At 41.2% G+C, this 22740-nt stretch overlaps 1 protein-coding gene across 1 annotated transcript in view; it reads left to right on the forward strand.

Moving 5' to 3' along the window:
* Window positions 1-22740, forward strand: part of Astn2 (astrotactin 2) — an 803377-nt gene that overhangs the window by 408071 nt on the left and 372566 nt on the right. The window contains exon 10 of the mRNA XM_032902906.1: window positions 372-522. Coding sequence (XP_032758797.1) covers window positions 372-522 — 151 coding nt within the window. The remainder of the gene's footprint in view (window positions 1-371; window positions 523-22740) is intronic.

Consider the following 22740-nt stretch of genomic DNA (forward strand, 5'->3'; position numbering starts at 1 on the left):
TGCAGTCAGAATAATGATATTTGAATGACACAGAGTTTTTGAGACCCAAGCAAACATATGGTCAAAGTAAAAAGGCTTATAGTAGATTGAACTTTCTTTTTGTAAGTGGGGCAACCAGGTGGAACTTGATACAAACTGTATCATGTAAATCTCCTTTTCCTTATCAAAACAGGATGGAAGCATTATGCTCTTCTCCACTGTTGCCTCCCTTTTACCCTTATATTTGCATTAATTTCCTAATTAAATACAAAACAAATAATGATTTATAGTGTGCTGAACTTACATTAATAAAAAGGAATAACAAAACAAAACAAAGAAAGAAATAATACTACAGCCATTTCTAAGGTTTAACCATCCCCTTTTGCCCCAAGGGAAGAAGCAATGCTGTCCACGTACTTTGAGACCATCAATGACCTGCTGTCCTCCTTTGGTCCAGTCCGTGACTGCTCAAGGAACAATGGGGGCTGCACCCGCAACTTCAAGTGTGTGTCTGACCGCCAGGTGGACTCCTCGGGATGTGTGGTGAGTGTTCTGTGGCCCAGGAGCTATTCATATACTTGGGATCTTCTGTGCAAGGGGAAGTGGATGCAAGTAGAGCACGGTAAAGCGGCATTTCTCAACCTGTGCATTAGGACCTCCTTAGGGGTTAAACGACTCTTACAGGAGTGTCCTAGACAATCAGAAAGTATGCGCGTGCATACGTGCGTGCATGTGCACACACACACACAAATACATAATAGTAACAAAATTAAAATGAGGAACCATACGAAAGTGTCATAGAATTAGGAAGGTTGAGAATTGCTAGGTTAAACTTACTACTTTTGTGTCACTTCAAATAGCAGGCTTCTGGGGTCTCCTCTTCTGTGAGATGGGATCATTAAACCTACCTCTTTGATTTTTTTTTTAGAGAAATAAAATGAGATAATAGAATGTAAGTGTTCTTTCTGGGAGGCTCTGAGTTCTAGAAGCTCATAGTGCTTTTAATATTAAAAGACAACTTGTCATAGCTCCATAAACACAGTGCAGGCAGGGGAAGTCAGTAGGATGAAGATAGTACCCAGTGTAGATTCTTTGGTGTGGTTTAGATTATGTTATAGCAGACACTCAAAGCTGGCAATAGACATTTTGGGGAAATTGGTTATAGAAATGGCTTTTGGAAAGCATACATCAGTAGGTATTAAGAAAATGGTGCAGACAGCTAAAACAGAGGAGTTGTTGTAAAAGGAGGAAATGGTTTCTTTCAGGGATTCCAGTATCTAGTATAAGGACACAGGAGAAGTTAAGTGAAGATACCCATTGCCTATGAAAATGAATTTCAAAACTGATGGTTCGTTTTGTAAGGATTCCCTAAGGTAGTTGTTTGAATTTTTAATTTCTGAGCTACAATTATAAGTGGGGTTATAGCTCATGAACTTGAAGTTTTATCAAGTAAATGCATGTGCAAATATGCATAGGTGTGTGATGCGAAGAGCAGGCAGCCCGACATGTGCTTTGGAAGTATTGCTATCCAGACAGGCTCAGCCCGGCCTTCAGTTCTCTTCATTTGGCTCCTTTCCAATCCCTCCACGCACATCACTCACCACTTGATTTCAGTCCACACTAGAGCCAAATGGACCTGATTAGATGCAATTCTTAGAACATGCTGCTTGTTTAAAGCTTCTTGCCCTTCACTTAGAGTCAATTTCTCTGTCAACCCTTGGAGCAAATAAGTGGACATGCTTTCAGATCTTTGTCCTTTCTGAATGCATCTCCCTCCCACCCAGGAAGTGGTAGATATCTTCCTATTGTCTCTTCCTACCTTTCTCACATCACCTGGAATATTTTATAACACAGACTGCTTGCCCTAGGTTTGTCTCAACCAGTAAGCTGAGTGAAGATCCCGGGAAATCTGTTGATTCACCTCAGTACACCAGCAATATTCCTCTGAGAATAGGAAGCAGGGTGCAGGGACAAGGATAGGAGGCACTACTCTGGACTAAGCTCCCCAAATGAGACTGAAAAGGAGGGAAAACACAGTTGACACATCTCTGTAGGAGTGGAGAGATAGCTGAAGCTTAGGTGAGAAGTAAAAGAAGATTTGAGAATATGAGAGGAGCTGATGAATCTGTCATTTAGGTCAAGAGATCAACAGGTCTTTAGAGGCGGGTCAAGAGTTTAGGCACTTCAGTTTTCAGGATTATAAGTGACAGAAAGTCGAGGCAAAGAGAAGAAACTCATTGCCAAAGGCAATCTTCAGGCAAATGTCTTCAGAGACTCAAGTAACTGGATGAGAATGACTGTCCACTTTCTATCTGCTTCCTCCCATGTTGTGTCATTCTCTGCCCTGCTACAGCTTCTCTACTCTGAGTCCTGTGGACAAGAGCAGTCCTTTCTTACTTGTTCTAATGACAGACCCTAGATTATCACATTGGGCAAAATTGATTTTCACCCCTAGCCCTTCACCAGGAAAAGCTGCAATCAAGGGGCTGGGTAAGACTCATCTTCACATGAGTCATGTGGAACACTTCAACCAAGAGGCAGCTGCATTTGAAACATGTAGCTTAGTATGTATGATTGCTATCTCTGAGCAATGAAATTCACAAGTAAGAAATGGGGGTGACGGCTCCAAGAATATAGTGTGGTGTGGTGTACCTGTCTAGGAGTAGGGTATCTCTCTTTCCTCTCTCACATAAACTGAAAAAAATAAAAGGAGAGGAAGAGAAAATCCAGTAGTCGGCTATATTTTCTGAGATTTCCCCGTAGATTAAAAGGATATTCTTAAAACTCATGGGTACAGTGGATGTTAGCAAACTCTGCTGCATGGAATAGCTAGGACAATAGGACTTCAAAGGCTTAAAACTTGTTTGTTTCACACACATCCTCTCCTAAAATACTTTATATGGTATAAAAAAGTCACATCTTATATTCTTTGTGTGTGTGTGTGTGTGTGTGTGTGTCTATGTTCATATATGTAGAAGTACACATTTGTGTGCTTGTATAGGGATGCTAGAGGGCACCCTCTAGTGCCATTCCACAGGCTCACTCACCTTTTCATTTTTTTTTTTCTTTTTTTGAGGTAGGATTTCTCACTGCTCTCAGACAACTAGGCCAGGCTGGCTGAGCAGCAAGCCCCACATCTCTGCATGTTTCTGGCTCTACCATAACACTAGATTCACAAGGACAAGACAAAAAAGCATTCTCTCTCTCTCTCTCTCTCTCTCTCTCTCTCTCTCTCTCTCTCTCTCTCTCGTGTGGCTTGTGGGAATCAAACTCAAACTGAGTTTCTCATGTCTGCACCATAAGTACTTTGCCAATTGGACCTTCTCCCAAGCACCATTATACTTTGCATTAAACAAACAAACAAAATAAGCAATCTCTCACAACTAATATGCAACATGGGTTCCATGCTGGATAAATAAATGAGCCTAGGGGAGAATAGGGTGACTTCCTAAGGTTTTACCACCAGGTAACATGATAGAGGATGAAGACCGTGTCTTTCATATCATTCCTAGAGCCAGACCATTTGGGGTTGTTTTCCTGCCAAGCAAAGAGGAGTTGATCTGAGTGAGATGGATTTCAGTCATCATTTAATCATTAGCTAGCTGGGATCAACACTGACCTCTCAGTTTTCAAACAGAACAACAGTTTTTAAATGCACAGATTTCTTTTTTCCCCCTGTGGGATGAAAGAACACAGCAGAGTGGTGGGCGATAGTTCAATGTTTTCATTGTGAATAAAAGGACAGAGTTCTGGTCCCCAGAAGCCACATAAATCCGGGGTCAGTATGTCAGCCTACATGTAATTACAGCCTCAGAAGACAGACAAATGAGATCCCTGAAGCAAGCTGACAACCAAGACCAGCCGAATCAGCAAGCTCTGAATTTCACGAAGCGACCCTGCCTCAAAGAATAAGGTTTAAAAAGAAACCAATAGGGAAAATTTCCTCAGTCTACCTTGGTCCCCCACATACACATGCATGTACGTGCACATGTACCTACATACATGTATTTTCACACATATGCAGACATGAATATGTATATGCACACATATTATATATTTAAATGCATTATTAAAAAAGAAAAAATAAATAACTCAATAGACAATTATTTGGGACTTGCAAAATACCATTTCTCTATGTGACATTACTCTATTAATAATGTTTGTGCATAGTGTATTGATATTGAGGCCAGACAAATTTATGAGCCCTTAAATTGAGAAGAATCCTCTATGATGTTTCTGAAACTGAATATCATTTTTGACCTCCTATAACTATTGGGAGTAGAAAATGAATTTTAGTCAATACGGGGATTTTTTAGCTTCCCATTTTTTTCTAAGCATTCCTAGGGAGTCAAGATGATGTGTGGTGTTGTGCCACCACTTCTGGTTGCTATCTGCTATTTGTTCTGACCCCATCCACCTTTCTCTTAAATTTCTGGTACCTGTAAGAACCTGTATGTTCTCACCTGATTCATAGGTATGTGACTTATTCTGGTATTTGCTGCTTGACATTCTTCATCTCACTGTGAAGTCATATAAAACCATATGGGTCTATCTATACAATAACTGTTCCTACTCGACTAGTGCATAAGAAATATCCACTAGCTTTTATATGTCATCCTTATCTGAGCAAGGCTGTTCAAAGCTCTCTTGTTCTATACTTGCCATTAAGGCATTTATAGTCAGCGGTTTTCACAAAAGTGAGTGCAGTTGACCAGTCCTGCCATTAATGAGAAAGATTCATACATAGCACTAGTCCAGAAAGGCAAGTAAAGCACAGGTCCCCTGACTTTGCCTTCAGAGCCCTCAGACTCAGCTGGTGTGTGTGTGTGTGTGTGTGTGTGTGTGTGTGTGTGTGTGTGTGTGTGTGTGTGTGTGTGGTGAGTTACCAGAGTTTGAGTACAGGCCTTTTGCCTGCTAAGTAAGAACTCCACCACTGAGGGATAATCCCCAAACAGAGCACTTGATTTTATAACAGTCCTCCATCTCCTTTATCCACTTATGTGATTAACCTGATGGGAACAGAGCATCAAGTCCCATTTCAGGGGAATTGCTAACAATTACAAGATCTCTATTGACTTTCAACATTCTTTCCCAACTCACTTGGTGTGTACTTCTTCATAGTGAGTGAAAGGAAGACTGCTTATGTAACACAGCACAGCTCCTTTATCTGCTTTCTTGTTACCTTTGGCTTTATGATGATGATTGTTATTAGTAGTAGTAATATTGATATGTTTGCAGCCCAGTAACACAAGGTGACCTTGAATTATGACTTGTGGTTATCAGATGGGCAGAAAAAAATATTCTTCTAACAACAAATGCACGCTAATTCTTGAAAATCAGTGAGCATGATATGTTATCTTACTTTACCCTAAAAAAGGAGTTTACATGTGAGATTAAAGTAAGGAATTGACTGACTTTCAGAGGTGGCTTTTCTCATGGATTAGCCCACCATACCCACTGCACTGCAACTGCATAGGAATCCTGAAATAAGGAAGAGGATCGCTGGCCTATAAAACAGTAATATAAGTAATTTGTGTTGTTTTAAGTAGCCAAGTTGTGGTACTAAGTAACAATAGAAATACAATATTAATGTAGTATGAAAATAGTATGGGAGTTTAATGGAGTAGATAGGGTATAATGATGGTTTGTATCTTTTTTATTATCTAGCATTTCTGGAAAATCCTTACGTCTTGACTACACATGGAGGAAGTAATAATGAATGAAACATTGGAAAGGGAAGAGAGCCCAAAGTAGAAAGGTCACCATTATGCAAGCAGCATCAGCACGGCAGAGTTGTGGATGCAAGCTGTGTGTCTGTTGGCTGTCTGGCAGCATATAAACTTTACATAAAACACGAAACTAAAGCAAAGAATACACTAATCCTGTCATAACCAAGCCTTCCATCACCATCTCTGAGAGTTCATTGCTCCTGAAATATTCATGTTCTTTGTGTCCAGTTCAGCATATGGAAGACACCTTGGGACTAGCCCAATACTAGGCAATCCAAATTCATCCTCATGATGTCACAAAATGTTAACAGGGGTTACTTTTCTCTATTACATAGAATTGACAAACAGGCAAGGGAAAACTTTTTCTGTGTTGATATCCCTAAGCTCCGGAATCCTGAGGGCTTTCAAACCTCTGGGGCTTTAACTCTGAGACCTAAGAAGGAGAAATTTATGACTCCAGGCTTTTAAAGTTAGAGACTTACAGCTCTAGGCACTCAAGACAGAACAAGCTCTAAGTCTTTAATGCCAGCAGCTACTGTTGCAGCCCTGGGATTTTGGGAATCAGGACTTTTATACTTAACAGGGGATAGGGATAGAACTCCTAAGTGTGGATAAAATGACCCTGCGTTTTTAGTCCTTCTCAGCTCTCTGGGACTCTCCCACCTAGTCTTACTGCTTCCACTCTATTCTTTCTAATTAGTATTTTAGTTAACATGCAAAGTAATAGGTTCACTATGTCTTCATAACTTTTTACCTTCATAGTACTTAAATGCCCTTTCATAGACTCCTCAGCCTCTGCTGCCCACCACTCTCTGTGACTCTTCATTGCCTTTTTAGCTGCCCAGAAAGCTGAAGAGAGAGTTCCAGAGTCTTGTAGTCACTTCTCAGATACCTTCTAACTTCTGTTGTCATCGGGAGACTCATTCTAGAAGCCCAAATTTTTTTCTGATTTTAATGTTATACATATAGCTTATTGTCAACCCACGATAAAGGCCACAAGTAGGTGAGCAAATATGAGGACATGACCACTCCTGGGTATGGTTGATGGAAAGGATTTTATTGTGCTTATGGGGGGAAGAACAGTCTGGGCATCTTGAAGTGTCCAGGCAGAACATGGCCAGAGGAATGCACTGTGCTGTGACAGGAGAGGAGAAGAGGAAGTTACAAGAGGGAAGACCAATCACCAAAAGCAAAGGATCAACCAGGGAACCAAGAGGCCAACAATGACATGGGAACCCTAGAGAGCAAATAGCCAAAATGGCTGACTTATATATAGAATTCAGCGGCTAGAGGAAGGGGAGGAAAGCCCAGCACTTGGACTGGAGTGGTTTACGGTAGGGGGCAAAAAAGTCCTAGGATGTACTGAGGGACACTTCTCCCAAGTTTCTTTGGGATGTAACAATAAGAAATAAAGACTACTCAGAATAAATTTTTTAAGACTTGCAAGATTTTACATGTATGTGTATAATATACATACAGGTTCTTAGCAGAGGGAAACTGAACTCCTGAGACTTGAGTTGCACTTGGTGGAAGCTGTTTTTTGTGGGTGCTAGGAATAGTATCTGGGCCATCTTTAACCAATGAGCACCTCTTTCACTCCTGGTATAATCTTGGATTGGCTCCTAGTGTTTTGCATTATTTGTTTGTTCGCATTGTTGCTGCTGCTGTGTATGTGTGTGTAGGAAGATAGATAGATAGATAGATAGATAGATAGATAGATAGATAGATAGATAGATAGATAGATAGATAGATAGATAGACTGAACAAAATGGCAGTCTACAGTTTGGGAAGAATCTTCACCAACTCTACACCTGACAAAAGGCTAATGTACAAAATATAGAGAGAACTCAACAAGTTAGACTCCAAACAAACAAATAACCCAATTTAAAATTGGGGTGTGGGAAGAAGCAGAAGAGTGGTCCAGAGGGCCAGAGGACCAGAATACATGGAAATCTGTAGCTTCTAGGGGTGGAGATGGCAGCAATCTGTAGGAAGTCCCAGAGACCTGAGATAGGGGAGGCTCTCAGGAATCAATGTGGGTGGCCTTAGGTGGAAAACCCAAAAAATGGGCATATGGAATTTGAGGAGACATCCAATAGCCAGACAGGAACCCCAGTGGAGAGATAGGAATACCAACTCACCTAAAAAATATTACAACTCAAAATTGGAACTGTCTGAAAGGAATGGAGGGACAAAGGTGAAGCAGAGACTGAAGGAAGGACCAACCAATGACTCACCCAACTTGAGAAACTTTCCATGGGCACCAATCTCTGACACTATTACTGATGCTATGCTGTGTTTCAATAAAGGAGCCTAGCATAGCTATCCTCTGACAGGTTCTACCCAGTAACTGACTGAAACGGATGCAGATAGAGTCAAACATTGGACAGAACTTAGGGACCTCTGAAGGGGAAGTATTGAAGACCCAGAAGGCAATGACAGCCCCACCGGAAGACCAATAGTGTCAACTAACCTAGATCCCTGAGAAGTCCCAGACAGTGAACAACCAACAAGGGCTTGCCAGAGGGCCTTGGCATATGTTCTGCAGAGGGATGCCCTTGTCTGGCCACAGTAGGATAGAATGAACCAAATTCTGCAGAGATTTGATGCACCAGAAGTGGAGGGATATCCAAGGAGGGTCTCTCTCTTGGAGGGAGAGTGAGGGGAGAACCTCTATGAGGTAGGATGGGTGGGGGTACAGCATACATAAAGAAAACAAAAACAACAGCAGGTTTTGTGGCCATCTTAACTTGTTGGCAATCAGTAAAATTGCAGACAAGGACTACTGGCAGGGGGAAAGGGAACTGTAGAGTTCCAAACCAAGAACTCTACCATCTACCTTAAACATATAAACAGGAAAACAAAGACTCAGAATGATGGGAAAAATTATTCATGTAAAGAGGTCAATACAGAATGTAGATAGAATTTAAAGACTCCTTCCACCCAATTGTACCTTCCAATATCAATGCCCTTGATTAATTAAGACTTTTGAGTTGCTGTAACCAACAACCCAGGAAAAACACCTTAAAGGAGAAAGATTATTTGGTGTCAGGTTTCAGAAGATTCAATTTATCAAGATGGGGAGGCCATGGCAGAACAGAGCAGTTCATCTCACAACTACCAAGAAACAGAGTAAAAAAATGAAATAGAAAGACTTCATGGTAATATACAGTACTGTATACACAGTGACCTACTTCTTCAACCTAAATTCTACCTCTTGTCTTTCCTCACCTCTCACTAATGCTATCCTATTAAAAATCCACCAAAAGATTAATCAATTCATGAGGTGAGAGTCCTCCTGATCCAGTTGTCTCTGGAAATGATCTCACCATCAAGTACGCTTCACTAATCTCCTAAGCATTTATTAATCCAATCAAGCTGACAGTTGAGATTAAATAGCAAAGTCTGCCTCTCATCGGCTTGTCACTTACACATATTACCCCCTTAAACCTTAATGTTCCACCTCTGGCCTCCCAAAAGGCTAATATCAATCTCATAATACAGAAAGCATTCTGCCCAGCTCATGAAGTCTCGGTAATCTTCACAGTTTCAACAGAGCTCAAAAGTCCAGAATCAAAACCTCCTCTAAGATGCAAGGAAAATTTTAGCCATAAGCTTCTGTAGAAATCAAAAAGAAAATTACATACTTTCAATGTACAATGGCACAGAGCAAATATCCCTTTCCCAAAAGAAAGAAAGAGGACATGGGAAGGGTACGAGACAGAAGCAACAGTGAAATGCAGAAGGGCAAACAACCCATGCTGTGGCTCTGTTTCTTAGTCTCCTGTGATTTGTATATTGATGTGAGCTCTGTCAAGCTTTGAATGCCCCACTCCAGTGGTTTTGCCATTTGCAGCATACAAACCTCTATTTTAGTCTAGCTTCACCTGTTGTTTCCAGCTTTTTTTTTTTTTGAGGGACATTCTATTTTTCTTGCATCTCTAACTTCCAGGACTCTCCCCATAAACCTCGTAGCCATCTCATAGCCCTCTCAGGTACACAATTTAGGGAATCTGAACTGATATACGTGACCCAGGCCTTCCTTTGAAATCTTTAGGAAAGGCCCTATGACATTGTAGTTATGATATTCTAAAGGACTGCAAAACCAGCAGCAAGTGCATAGTGCCTAGTTCTGCTAACTCCAGTGACCTCTGGGTTTCCAGGGGTCAGAAATGGAAAAAACCTCTTTTCTAGGTGATTGTGCACAAGCAGAGCACCTCCTTTCATGCTCTCTTCTCAAGGGGAAGGTTTTCAAGTGGGATGGTGGTCTTGTTTGTTAGAGTCTGCAGTAGGTACAGTTTGACCAATTCTAGAGCTGCCTTCAGTGCAACGTTCCTACTATCTCAGTGCTGTAAATCTGGCCAACAACAGAACTACCGCAGTCTGAACGCTGTGTTGTCTCCAGTAGTTTTCTATGAAATCAGTCTATCACTTTAAGCTCAGCCTCACACAGTGTTTCAAGGCAGAATCAAAATATAGACAGCTCCTTTACCTAAATGTAACAAAGACGGTCTCTTCTCTAAGTTCCAGTAGTGTCCTTATCCCCTTTTGTAGCCTCATGAGCACAGTGTTCATTGTTCACAGGTATTTCTGCATTCTGGTCATTTGGGCTCCCTGCACCATGTTCTGGTGGCAGCATTGTAGGCTTTCTTACACTGCATCTCCAAACTTTTACACATTTTCCCACAAACCCATTCTAGACCTATAAGGACCACAGAGTAGGATTTACACACTGCAGTGCTCTTGTGATGGTAGCCATTTCCTGCATTAATTAATTCTCTCTTTTCTGTGACATGTCTAACATAACAATCTAAAAAAGAAAAATAAGATATGATGGCTTATTTAGTTCATTATTTTTGAAGACTGTATTCATGCCAGAAGGTCTGGCAGAGCAGAGAAACTCACACCGTGATAGTCAGTCTGGAAGCTGAGAAAAGCAGACACAGAAAAGGGATGGGGCAGGAGGAGGAAAACAAGATCCATCCTACTGACCTGCTCCCTCCAGCTAGGCATAACCTCTCACTTCTGTCCAATTAATCATGTTATGAAAGTTTCAAGAGATCTACCGGTTGATTTGCTCAGACCCCTATTGTTGATTTTCTGTGCAAGTACACCCCCAGATATATTGGGACATGTTTTGCTAATCCTCTAGGCATTTTTTCTCTTTATTAAAAGATTCATATTTCATTTTATTTGGATGAATATTTTACCTCCATATGTACCTGTGTGTCATGTGTGTGGTAGTTAGTACCTGTGAAGGCCAAAAGAAGGTATCAGATCCTTTGGATCTGATACAATGGAGTGTTGTAAGCAACCATGTGGGATGCTAGGAATCAAACCTGGGTCCTATGTTAGAGCGACCACCTCTCCAGTACTTCCTGAGCATTGATTAGATTCAAGTGAGCAACCACAATTAACTGTCATATCTCCCTGTTGACACTATATCAGATCAAAGGTTTACTCCATAGCATATGTGAATCCAGCATTATAAATGGAAGAGGAGACACACAAAAACAAGAAATTCACTTTATTTAAGTTCTTTCCTGAAACAGAATCCAGCAGGGCAGTGTTGCTGCCTTCAACAAATCTCTTTATTTCTCGGTATAGGAAGACCACTCATAAGCACTCAAGAGTTTAGAAAACTGAGTGCTCTTCCAGAGGTCCTGAGTTCAATTCCCAGCAACTACATGGTGGCTCACAACCATCTGTAATGGGATGTCATGCCCTCTTCTGATGTGTCTGAAGAGAGCGACAGTGTACTCACATACATTAAATGAACAAATCTTTTTTTTAGAAAGAGGAGGAGGAGGAGGAGGAGGAGGAGGAGGAGGAGGAGGAGGAGGAGGAGGAGGAGGAGAAAGGTGACAGTGGGTGGTGGAAAATGGCATGTATGTGGTAACCCCTGTGTGTTCTTGGTAGTCGGTTAAGAAGAAAATTGGACATTGAACTGCCTGAGGATCAGCTATACCTCTCTTGGGCATATACCCAAAAGATGCCCCAACATATAAAAAAAGACACGTGCTCCACTATGTTCATCGTGAGCCTTATTTATAATAGCCAGAAGCTGGAAAGAACCCAGATGCCCTTCAACAGAGGAATGGATACAGAAAATGTGGTACATCTACACAATGGAATATTACTCAGCTATCAAAAACAACGACTTTATGAAATTCAGAGGCAAATGGTTGGAACTGGAAAATATCATTCTGAGTGAGCTAACCCAATCACAGAAAGACATACATGGTATGCACTCACTGATAAGTGGCTATTAGCCCAAATGCTTGAATTACCCTAGTGGCCTAGAACAAATGAAACTCAAGACGGATGATCAAAATGTGAAGGCTTCACTCCTTCTTTAAAAGGGGAACAAGAATACCCGTGGCAGGGAAGAGAGAGGCAAAGATTAAAACAGAGACTGAAAAAACACCGATTCAGAGCCTGCCCCACATGTGGCCCATACATATACAGCCACCCAATTAGACAAGATGGATGAAGCAAAGAAGTGCAGACCAACAGGAGCCGGATGTAGATCTCTCCTGAGAGACACAGCCAGTATACAGCAAATACAGACGCGAATGCCAGCAGCAAACCACTGAACTGAGAAGGGACCCCAGTTGAAGGAATCAAAGAAAGGACTGAAAGAGCTTGAAGGGGCTGGAGACCCCATATGAACAACAATGCCAAGCAACCAGAGCTTCCAGGGACTAAGCCACTACCTAAAGACTATACATGGACTGACCCTGGACTCTGACCTCATAGGTAGCAATGAATAGCCTAGTAAGAGCACCAGTGGAAGGAGAAGCCCTGGGTCCTGCTAAGACTGAACCCCCCAGTGAACTAGACTGTCGGGGGGAGGGCGGCAATGGGGGGAGGGTGGGGAGGGGAACACCCATAAGGAAGGGGGGGGGGAGGGGGATTGCCCGGAAACCGGGAAAGGGAATAACACTCGAAATGTATATAAGAAATATTCAAGTTAATAAAAAAAAAAAAAAAATAAATAAAAAAAAAAAAAAAAAAAAAAAAAAAGATTGTGTCCTAGACAAACACCATTGTTTTCATTTTTCCAAAGCAGAAATGCTAGTGATATGCAAGCAACCATCCATGCAATGGCTGCATGCAACTGAGGTTCTAAGGCCTTTGCCTGTCTTAAACAATTTCATTCTCAGAATGATCATGTGAGCTAATTAGTATTCCCCCCTTCACTTTCCATGCGAAGAAAAGGGACTTATCTTTCAGGGAACTTGTCTGTGAAGAGAAGCAGAGTGGGAAGGAACATGAAAGGAGCAGCAATAGTGCATACACTTGTGTACTTGATGGGTGCTGTGGAGCGACAGTATCTTCTGGAGGCATCTTCACCCCCATTTCTCAGCCCTGCCACTGCAGGGCTAGTCCCACACTCCCCATCCCTTACAAAGCACCAGCCACATTTTACCCTCTTCTTTTCCATTTCTTTTTTTTTTTTTTTCTGTTCCTATTTTGCCCTAAAATGCCATCTGGTCTTCAAGATAGCAGGAAAGACCAGAGGAGCCATGACTACCCGGAGATATTGAGAAGGTAACAAGATGCTGTCCCTTTAGTGGCAAGATGAGTAAGGAAAAGAATGTTCATTTGCCATGGGCCTTGTGGTACTGGTCAGAAGGAAGCAAACGCTGGACTCTTGTTTAATAAGGCAAAGAAAGTAGCTCTTCTCCATTCCTCATCATTCCCCACTTTTAATGACTCAATTGGGCTGTAATTAAAGAGGAAAAACTTAAGAGGGCAAGAAAGACAAGCAGGGGAAGCAACAGAGTGAGAAATTGCTTTGGAGCACAGCCCAGTCATAGCTTACCATCCTGTGTGTGTGGGCCTCCAGTCCTCCTGGGCAAATAAAACAGTGGAACTGAGCCTTAGTGAGAACTGGGCCCTGGACAGTGGTCTCCTCTTCCCAGAAGTGGGCTCTAATAGTTTAGTTCTTCCCTGTACAGCTTTCCAACAAGAGTGATGAATTCAGAGCACAGCCAGGCAGCCCTTGCCAACATCTAAAATGGGAGGAATGATGCTTGCCACATTTTTCTTTTTGAAAATTGTTAGAAAGATGCAAAGTCAGGAGGAAGGCGTCTTTATGGGAACTATTTCAGACTTCTAGTCAGAGTGTCCTCATCAGACTGCGCTCTCATCTAACAGGGCCAAAAGTAGAGGATTCTGCATGTCGGCCTTTACCAGGCTGGTATTGTTAATGCCATTAATAATTAAGTGAATAGATGCTGTGAATAATATTAGTCCTGGATGGCTTCTGGTACTCATAGAAAATGTTTAAGTGCTTATGATATGCCAGGCTCTGGAATGAGTGCTTGAAATGCACCCCACTGGGCCATCGCCATGATCTTTTTTCAAATCAAGGGCTAATATTACTCATAAGATTCACATAAGACACAGAAAGCACAGCATGCTTGCCCAAATCCAACTGGCATGGTAAATGCAGAACCAAAATTCAAATGTGAGTTTCTCAGATTCCAAAGCCTGATCTGTTAATGCCTCAGAAGGCGACGTCCAGTGGCTGAAGAGGAGTCCCCGGAGATGCCTTTCATGTTAGAGAGCATCTCTTTCACTTTCAAAAACCAAGATACAGCCTTCTTCTTCTATAGTCAAGAGAAGTGGGTGCTTTGGAGGACTTAGTCTGTATGGAAATTGGAACTGCCCAGTTTTTTGTTGCTTCTGTACAATGCTCAAACTTCAGAATAGCTCTCTCATCAGCATTAGTCCATTTGAATAGCTCCTTTGTAAGTTTTCAGCTGAGCCCTCTTCCTTTCAAACCATGCAGGGAAAGGCGGAAGAGGTGGGGCAGAATGGTATTCCTGAGATTATAATGTGTGACTTTCTCATAAAACCTGTGCAGCCTTTTATAACATTAAATTCTTTATTCTTCCTGTGACATTTGAAGGCTAGTCTGTTACACACACACACACACACACACACACACACACACACACACACACACACACACCATGCCCTGTTTAATTTCTCTGAGAACTGCTCTTTCTGTGTCTGATGGTAATTCTGGAAATTGAGGTTTATTGTATGAATATCATTATCCCTTAAAATCAGAGAGTAGATCCTGCTCTTCCAAAGTGTTGGGGTTTACCGTTTGATTCCTGTAAAAAAAAGTGTGGGAAAGATACCACAATTAGAGGCAGGAGGTGGAAAAGGTAGGCATCATTTTGTACCTGTTGACAGTAAGAATTATGTAAGTTGCTTTAGGAAGGTGGTACCACGTGTATGTGGCATGTGAGAGATCAACCTGGGAAGGTGGCCAGTGTGTCGCTCCTGTTCCTCTTGGCATCTGAGTTCATAACCTTAAGATAAATCTTCTCAGGAGGCAGTGTTTGTGGTATAGGAAGGACTGAGAACAAAGAACAGGACAGGAGAGAGAGTGGAGCTTCACTCGTGAGTTGGAATGAAAACTACAGAGAGGAAAACCTCCATCATTTTACTTCATTTTTATAAGCATCGCTAGACAAGCCTCTCAGGTTCTAACTGTGTATTTTATGCACGCCTCAGTTTCCTTTTTTTTTTCTTTTGAATGGCACCCATTCAGAATGTATTAATGTCCACTGTCACTCCCTACCTGCAGGAAGTCAGTCTAGAGTTGAAGCGTACAGGTTCTGCTTTCTGAGAAGTTGGAGTCAAAATCTGGCTCTGTTACTCTTTAGTCATGTGATATTAGGGCAAATTACTTAATACTTCCGAATCTTAGTTTCCTGTTGAGTAAAACAGGGATCATTATACTTCCCCAGGTAAGTTAGCCTTAGGAATGACTGAGATAAAGCATTCACATAACCAGCAGCTGGCACTAAGCATTCAGGAAACAGTTGCTATTATCATGACGTATGTCCTGCAGGGAAGATGGCAGTGTTAGTGTTATTGTTGTTGTTGTTGTTGGTGGTGGTGGTGGTGGTGGTGGTGGTGGTGGTGGTGGTGATGACGATGATGACGACGACGACGACGATGATAACCAAGATGCTTTAAGTGCTTGCTATTTTCTAGCCACCTGAGGCAACATTAGAAAGTTGATCTTACTTAAACTTTTTCTGTTATTAGGATGTAGAGCATGGGAGTTTATACTCATCAGACTAATATGAGGACTTGTCATTAACCAGGAAAAATTCCTCATAAATTTCATTTGTAATCATTGCCTAATATTTCATGGAAGGAAAGATATCATTGATGGCACTGACTTCTTAGGCACTTTGTTTCCAATTCAGAAACCACACCATTCTCATCACCTTTGACATGGACTGTTCCTGTGCAGTGAATTGTTTCTTTAGAATAGATCCTCCTTCATGTTTAAGGAGTTTCCTAATGTTTCACGATTTAGGTGAAGGAGTCACATAGGCTGTATTTTTCTCCCAAAAGCAACAGTGCTACGTTAAAGCTACTGTTCACACTTTCCTGTTTAGGCTCTTCCTCCTTTTCTGCCTTCATATTGTAGTTCAAGGGCAGGCTAGAATGTTTGACCAAATAGGTCCTTAAGCAGGAGAGTGATAAAAGCAACATAGAACTTTAGGGAGTGCAGCTCAGTGAAGTGTGCAAGATGCCCATGGAAAGCAGCCAAATGCAGGGGTGTGCATGGTCAATGAGGCAGTGGGTCTGCTTCTCCTAGAGATTATGAGGGTGTCCATCAGTGTCACAAGGCATGGATGTGCAACTCAGTGAATACACCCAGCACCTGTTGAGGCCTGCCTCTGAGAATAGAGGATGCTGGTAAATGGATGGATGCATTTTGCTTGGATCTGAAGTGAAAAACTAGAATAACCACATTCATCTTTATTATAATAATAAAGTTTTTATATTTGTGGAGTATTTTCCCATCTGGTGTTCTTTCTTTCTTTTTTGTATTTTAGGGTTTTTTGGTTTTAAAGTAACTTACACTCATTGTAAAATTAAATGAGTTTAACCATGACTTAGATCTGTAAAGAAAAAGCACAGTGTATTTTTTTTTCTACAACTCTCCCACTTACGAGATAACTGTGCCACAGTTACTCTACATGGAGATTCTCTATACATGTCTTTGATATTCATATGCAAATATAAATAAAAGCTTACACATGCAAATTTAAGAATGGAAAGAGAGGGCTGGAAAAGTGGATTGCTTAATGATTACCAGCACTGACTAAACTTTCAGAAGACTGGGGTTGGACACTGAGAGACCACAGGACAGTGTATAACTATCTGTAAACACCAATTCCAGGTTCATCTGTGTTCATCTGGCCTCTGCAAATACTAGGCACAAACATGGTATACAGACATGAGTATAAGCAAAGCAACATATACATAAAATAAAAAACACATACTTAAAAAAATGGAAGCATAAAGTGAATCCAGGTGTGAATCTTTGGAATTAGTTTCCCTTTCAGATGTACATCTCTCTATCCGTGTCTTTAAAGAGCATGCCCTACCCCCAGCTCCTTAATGACAACAAGATCTACAGCATGATAATCATGTATAACTGTTTTCCTGGTGCCAGAAAATAAAAATGCATCATTAGAGCTACTGCTCAGTTGTAGCATATTTCACAGTCATGCTGGAATCCCTGAGCCCAGTCTTGAACAAATATATGGATAGATAGATAGATAGATAGATAGATAGATAGATAGATAGATGATAGATAGATAGATAGATGATAGATAGATAGATGATAGATAGATAGATGATAGATAGATAATAGATAGATAGATGATAGATATATAGATAATAGATAGATAATAGATAGATAGATAATAGATAGATAGATAGATAGATAGATAGATAGATAGATAGATAGATAGATAGATAGATAGATAGAGAGCCAGAGTGATGGAAAAAATTGAGCACAAAGAATACATTAGCCATAGTTGGGGGTTGGGGATTTGGCTCAAGGGTAGCGGGCTTACCCAGAAAGGGCAAGGATCGGGGTTCAACCCCCAGCCCCGGAAAAAAAAAAAAAAAAAGAAAAAAAAAAAAAGAATACATTAGCCATAGTTATATGTAACTGATATGGCTTAAGTTTCAGTCTGAGACTCTAACTGGAAAGCATTTTTCTTTTATGCCTCTCATAAATTTATGTATATTTTATCATAAGTCCAGGGGATAATTATATGGGAAATGATACCACCAGAACCAACACCACCGCCATTAATCACAGTATTAATTATATAAAGACTTAACACTATTATGTTTTATAATCTGCAGCCTCTCTCTGACCTGCTTCCAAATCTTACCATGGCACAGACTTGGATTCATATGTAATCTCTGTCACTGGGAAGCTGTGTGGCATGGGGCAAACTGCCAACGTGTTTTGCCTGTAAGTTAGTCAGGATCACTAGAGTTCAAGATGTTGTAGGGTCCAGTGTGAACAGCAGGCAGGCTCATATTTCCAGAAATCAGTTCCTTTATGGAAAGGAAGAACATGACAGAGATGGAGATATGGTAACCTTCTCTGATTTTCCTTGGTCTTTAAAACCTGTCCACAAACCAGATGTGATGATGTGCATCTTAAACAACTTGCTGAGGTACAAGGTTCGGCTAAGTAGACCAGGATGCTTGTAAGACTGACCCCAAATTTGCCATCCTCCAATCTCTCGGTCTCCAGAGTGCTGGAATTACAGGTGTGTGATATCATGTCTTGTTTGCTAAAATATATCCTTTTACACATGATGAAACTATGGTGGGCTCATGGGAGAATATTTGAAATGTTTAGAGAGGAAAGAATAGTACAGCATTTGTCATGTCCTCAGGGATTATCTTTAACAATTTAATGTTTTCTTTTCGTTTTTCTGATCTATGTTTAGCTATTTTATGGTGAGATGTATAAGCTGTATGAAAAAAAAATGGATGAGGCATCTTTTACAGCTTCGTCAATACTAATTAAGGAACATACTCAAACCACCTCCCAAGTCAAGGAGGAGAATATTGCCTGCATCTGAGAACCCATGCTCCCTTTTCACTCCCCATGTTACTCCTTTCTCTTGTCTATAAGCGAGGATGGGTTTAACCTGCTTACTAGATGGAATCCTGTATTTTTATTAAAATTTTGCCATCAAGAGCCCATTGCCACAGCACTTTTCATTTTAGTTTTGGCTTGTGGTGGTAAAACCATCCGTATAAGCACATCCCACCAAGAAAAATTGTGTGTGTGTGTGTGTGTGTGTGTGTGTGTGTGTGTGTGTGTAGCCAAAGTAAAAGTAGATGCTCATATATCTGCCCTATGGTTTTATTCCCATCTTAAAGCTGTATAGTCCGAGATTAAGTATGTGCTACGTGTGGGAAGCAGTTCTGGTTCCTTCTATTAGAGGCATGGACTATGTTCTGACCTGTAAAGAGCGCCTATTTGTTTGCACAGTCAACAAGCAACGCTCTGGGTCCTATCCTGAGCTCACACCGGATACTTTGCAAACTGAGATGAACATCCCTTTTTAAAAGAATCCTCTGTTATGCAGGCTCACCTTGGGCTGCTGCTTCTCTCCTTTAAATCTTTGCCACTTACATAAGCATATTTCTCTCCCAGCTTGATAGAAAACCGTTCAGGCCTTTTCTGAGACCCCCCCCCTTTTAAAAAACGCTACATCTTGAGTTTATCCTTAGTGGAGAGGGGAACTTCTTTTAGGCAAGAAATAAAATAGGAAGAAAAAAAGTTTCTTTAGCCAATTTTAAGTGTGACCTTGGATGCTGGAATGCAAGCATTTTCACACCAGCAAAATGGGGCTGCTCTCCTCTGGAATGTGGAACTAAGGAAGATAAGCAAAGTGCTTCTCATATATAAGGATGTATATAAGGGGTATGGTTTTCAATTCAACGACTTCGAAAACTGCTAGTGGATGCTGCTCTGAGACCATGGTCCCAACCTACACAAGACTACCGCCGTAGCGTTGACTTCAGACAATGGTTCATTCACAGTCTCACATGTTAAACTACTCACTCTGGGCTGCTGGAAGTGAGGAGTGGAGCACTCAAGCCTTTATTTATGTTCTCCCAGTAGTACCAAGAAGACAAAATGAGGCAGGTTGGTAGGCAGAGCCTGGAAGAAAGATCGTAGGACCTGGCCTGAAACCAACCTGACAGATATCTTTTCACGGACTCATGAACATCAGATTAACACTCGATTGTCATTGCCTATGACTCACCTTCTTCTACCCACTTCAGTTCCTGGAATGCAGAATGCAGGACTGATGATCGTCTTCTTTTCCAATTCATATATATATATATATATATATATATATATATATATATATATATGTTGAATATATATCTGTATGGCATCTGTCTCCATTTAGTGATGAGATTTTTTTCTTCCCTTTTTTAAAAATTGCTCTCTGCGACAAAAAATAAAATATGCAAAGCATCCAAAATTACACTCAGCATAAGCTGAATAAATATATACCCACAGAAGCATATGTTCAATGGCTGCCACTCTAGGCTTTTCCAAGCCAACTAGCTTATAAAATCGTTTCTCACTCAGAGCCTGGATGATCAATGAGAAGGTATGGTGTGAGGACACAGCCTTGAGCTGCAAATTGAGTTTTTAGTTACAAAAGATGGAGAAGGGAAATGAGCCAGTAAAACGCAGCAGGCCTAAAATGGTCCATCTCTGCAGCTTTAATGAGGGCCTGGTCTGACCCTTGAATAAACAGCTCATAGCTAGGCACTGTAGTGAAACTTTGTTCTTTGTCATACTGCATGGGTTCAAATGTTGCCTGTACTCCTTGACTTTGTAAAATTGGAGGAGTTCCCTTCAACTTGAACTGCAGAGTATAAAAAAGAAACGCTGCTAGTGTTTCCTGGTGACACTGTTTACTGATAAAATACCTATCTACTTTCTTCTAGTCTTCAACGGATTTCTCCCTGTTTCAGTGTTTCTATAAGAACCTTGAGACAGGTTCTCACACAGCTCATGTTCCCTGCTACATGGCCAAGCTTGACCTTTAACTCCTCCTGTTTATAACACTGAAGTGTTGAGACTACAGATATCCACCACCATACCTGATTTATAAGGTGCAAGGAATCAAATTCATGACCTTCTGAATGCTAGATAAACATTTCACTGCCCCTCCCACTCCCTGGTTTTCTTTCAGCTCACCATCCTCCTGCTTGAACTCACCATCCTGCTGCCTTGGTTTCTCAAGTAGTAGGATTACATGTGTGTGCAATGATGCCTGGCCAAAATGTCTTTGCCTATGTTGATATGTTGAAAAGAGTGTTTCATAGCAGCATCATGGTGGGGACAGAGTAGAGGAAAGCTCTATATAAGACTAGAAGATTTGGACTTTTATTCCCATCTCCTAACCTCCAGACAAGGCAGAGGGACTGCAGACCAATGTGCTCTCCAGTGACCAGTAGCTTAACTATGATAATGACATTTCTATAAGCACTTCTGGGAGTTTCTGAAAATGTAAAGGTTCCTGTAGACTGAGATAGCCTGAGAAGTTTGGAATCTCTATATGCTCTCTGATATATCTTTCTTTATATGTCTCTTCTGGTGTCTTGTAAGTATATCCTGTGTAATAAACAACTCACCATGGTTTGTATGAGCTGCTCCTGTTAATGACTCAAATCTGAGAAGTGTTATGGGAATCCCCACTTACAGCTAGCTGGTGATAAATATGGGTGGAGTCATCATGACTTAACATCTGAGGAGAGGTCAACTTTGTATTGCAAAGTCCTCAACTTTCCAGGTCCAGCACAGTTCCCAGTAGAGAGTGGCAGAACTGGATCGACAAGAGGAAACCAATTAGAGTTCCTTCAAGGAGCCATCACAGGATCAGTTGCTGATGGAGAGTGGTACTAGGTTGCTGAAAAGTTTTGTTCCTCGCTGTGCTCGTTTTGGTTGTTGGTTTGCATGCTTGTTTTGCTTTGTGTTTTAATGATTATCTTTAATATAAATTGCTAGAGAGAAAATAGCTAAAATGATCCTGGGACAGTGAATTAAACAACCTGATGTCTTTGTGACCATCTCAGCATTTCGGGTTCACTGTCTGTCAAGTGGGCTTGATCATAATGTTCATCACCTAGAGCTGCTATGAGGAAGAAATTGCTATCAGAAAATCCACTGCTTAAAATGGGAGTTGGCGCTACGTTAGTCACCTAATGTCACTTTAAACCATTCCCCAGGTAGCCTCTTGTGTATCTCTTCAAAATGACCTTGGAACTGCATTAGTCACAGTAAAAAACAGGGCTTCTACAAAATAAAATATAGACTTGTGTAATGTAACATGAATCCAGAGGAAGTTATCTCCTCTGTCCCTGCCTCATTTTCCCATCTTTGGGATTAGGAGATAATAGTGCACCTTTCCTGACAAATATTGAGAAGATGGGGGCACTATTTACTTATCTCACTGCTGTGACAGAATATGTGACAAATGCAATTTAAGGCACAAAGGCTCTGGTTTGTCTCACATTCCCAGGTTCTTGACAACAGGTAAGATATTTCCAGGAGATATCTGGTCACATGGCATCCATAGTCAGTAACAGAAATAGATGAATGTGTGTACTCAGCTCGAGTTCTGAGATCGTAGCCTGTGGGGTAGTCCCCATTACAGTTAGAGTAGACCAGACCACCTCAATTAACACAATCTACCACCTCAATTAACACAATCTACATAATTTCTCACAGCCATGCCCACAGACTTGTTTCTGTTGTTAATTCTGTCAAGTTGATAATATGAACTCTCACATGGGGTAACAGGACCCAGCGTACCATTGCATTGGCATCTAAGGAAAGCATGGTAGATGCTGTTTCGCTCTCAACATCCAAAACATGCCTCAACCTGGGTGGGAGAAGTCCAGAGCCCATTCTGGGAAGAAGAGATGGTGTGTTCTCAGAGCCTTGCCATCAACCCAAGTGACCTATCTGTAGGATGATTCAGACCCAAGTTCAGCCTCAGCCCTGTTCCATAGTATATACTAGGTGACCTGATGTGGCCCCTCACATCTGTATCTTCAAGATCATTCTCTTACAATGAAACGTGAATCTTCTGGCAATCACATGAAATATCACCACTGCAGAGAGGGCACAGCATTG

The sequence above is a fragment of the Rattus rattus genome, chromosome 1 (assembly GCF_011064425.1).
Source record: "Rattus rattus isolate New Zealand chromosome 1, Rrattus_CSIRO_v1, whole genome shotgun sequence".
NCBI classification, from domain to species: domain Eukaryota; kingdom Metazoa; phylum Chordata; class Mammalia; order Rodentia; family Muridae; genus Rattus; species Rattus rattus.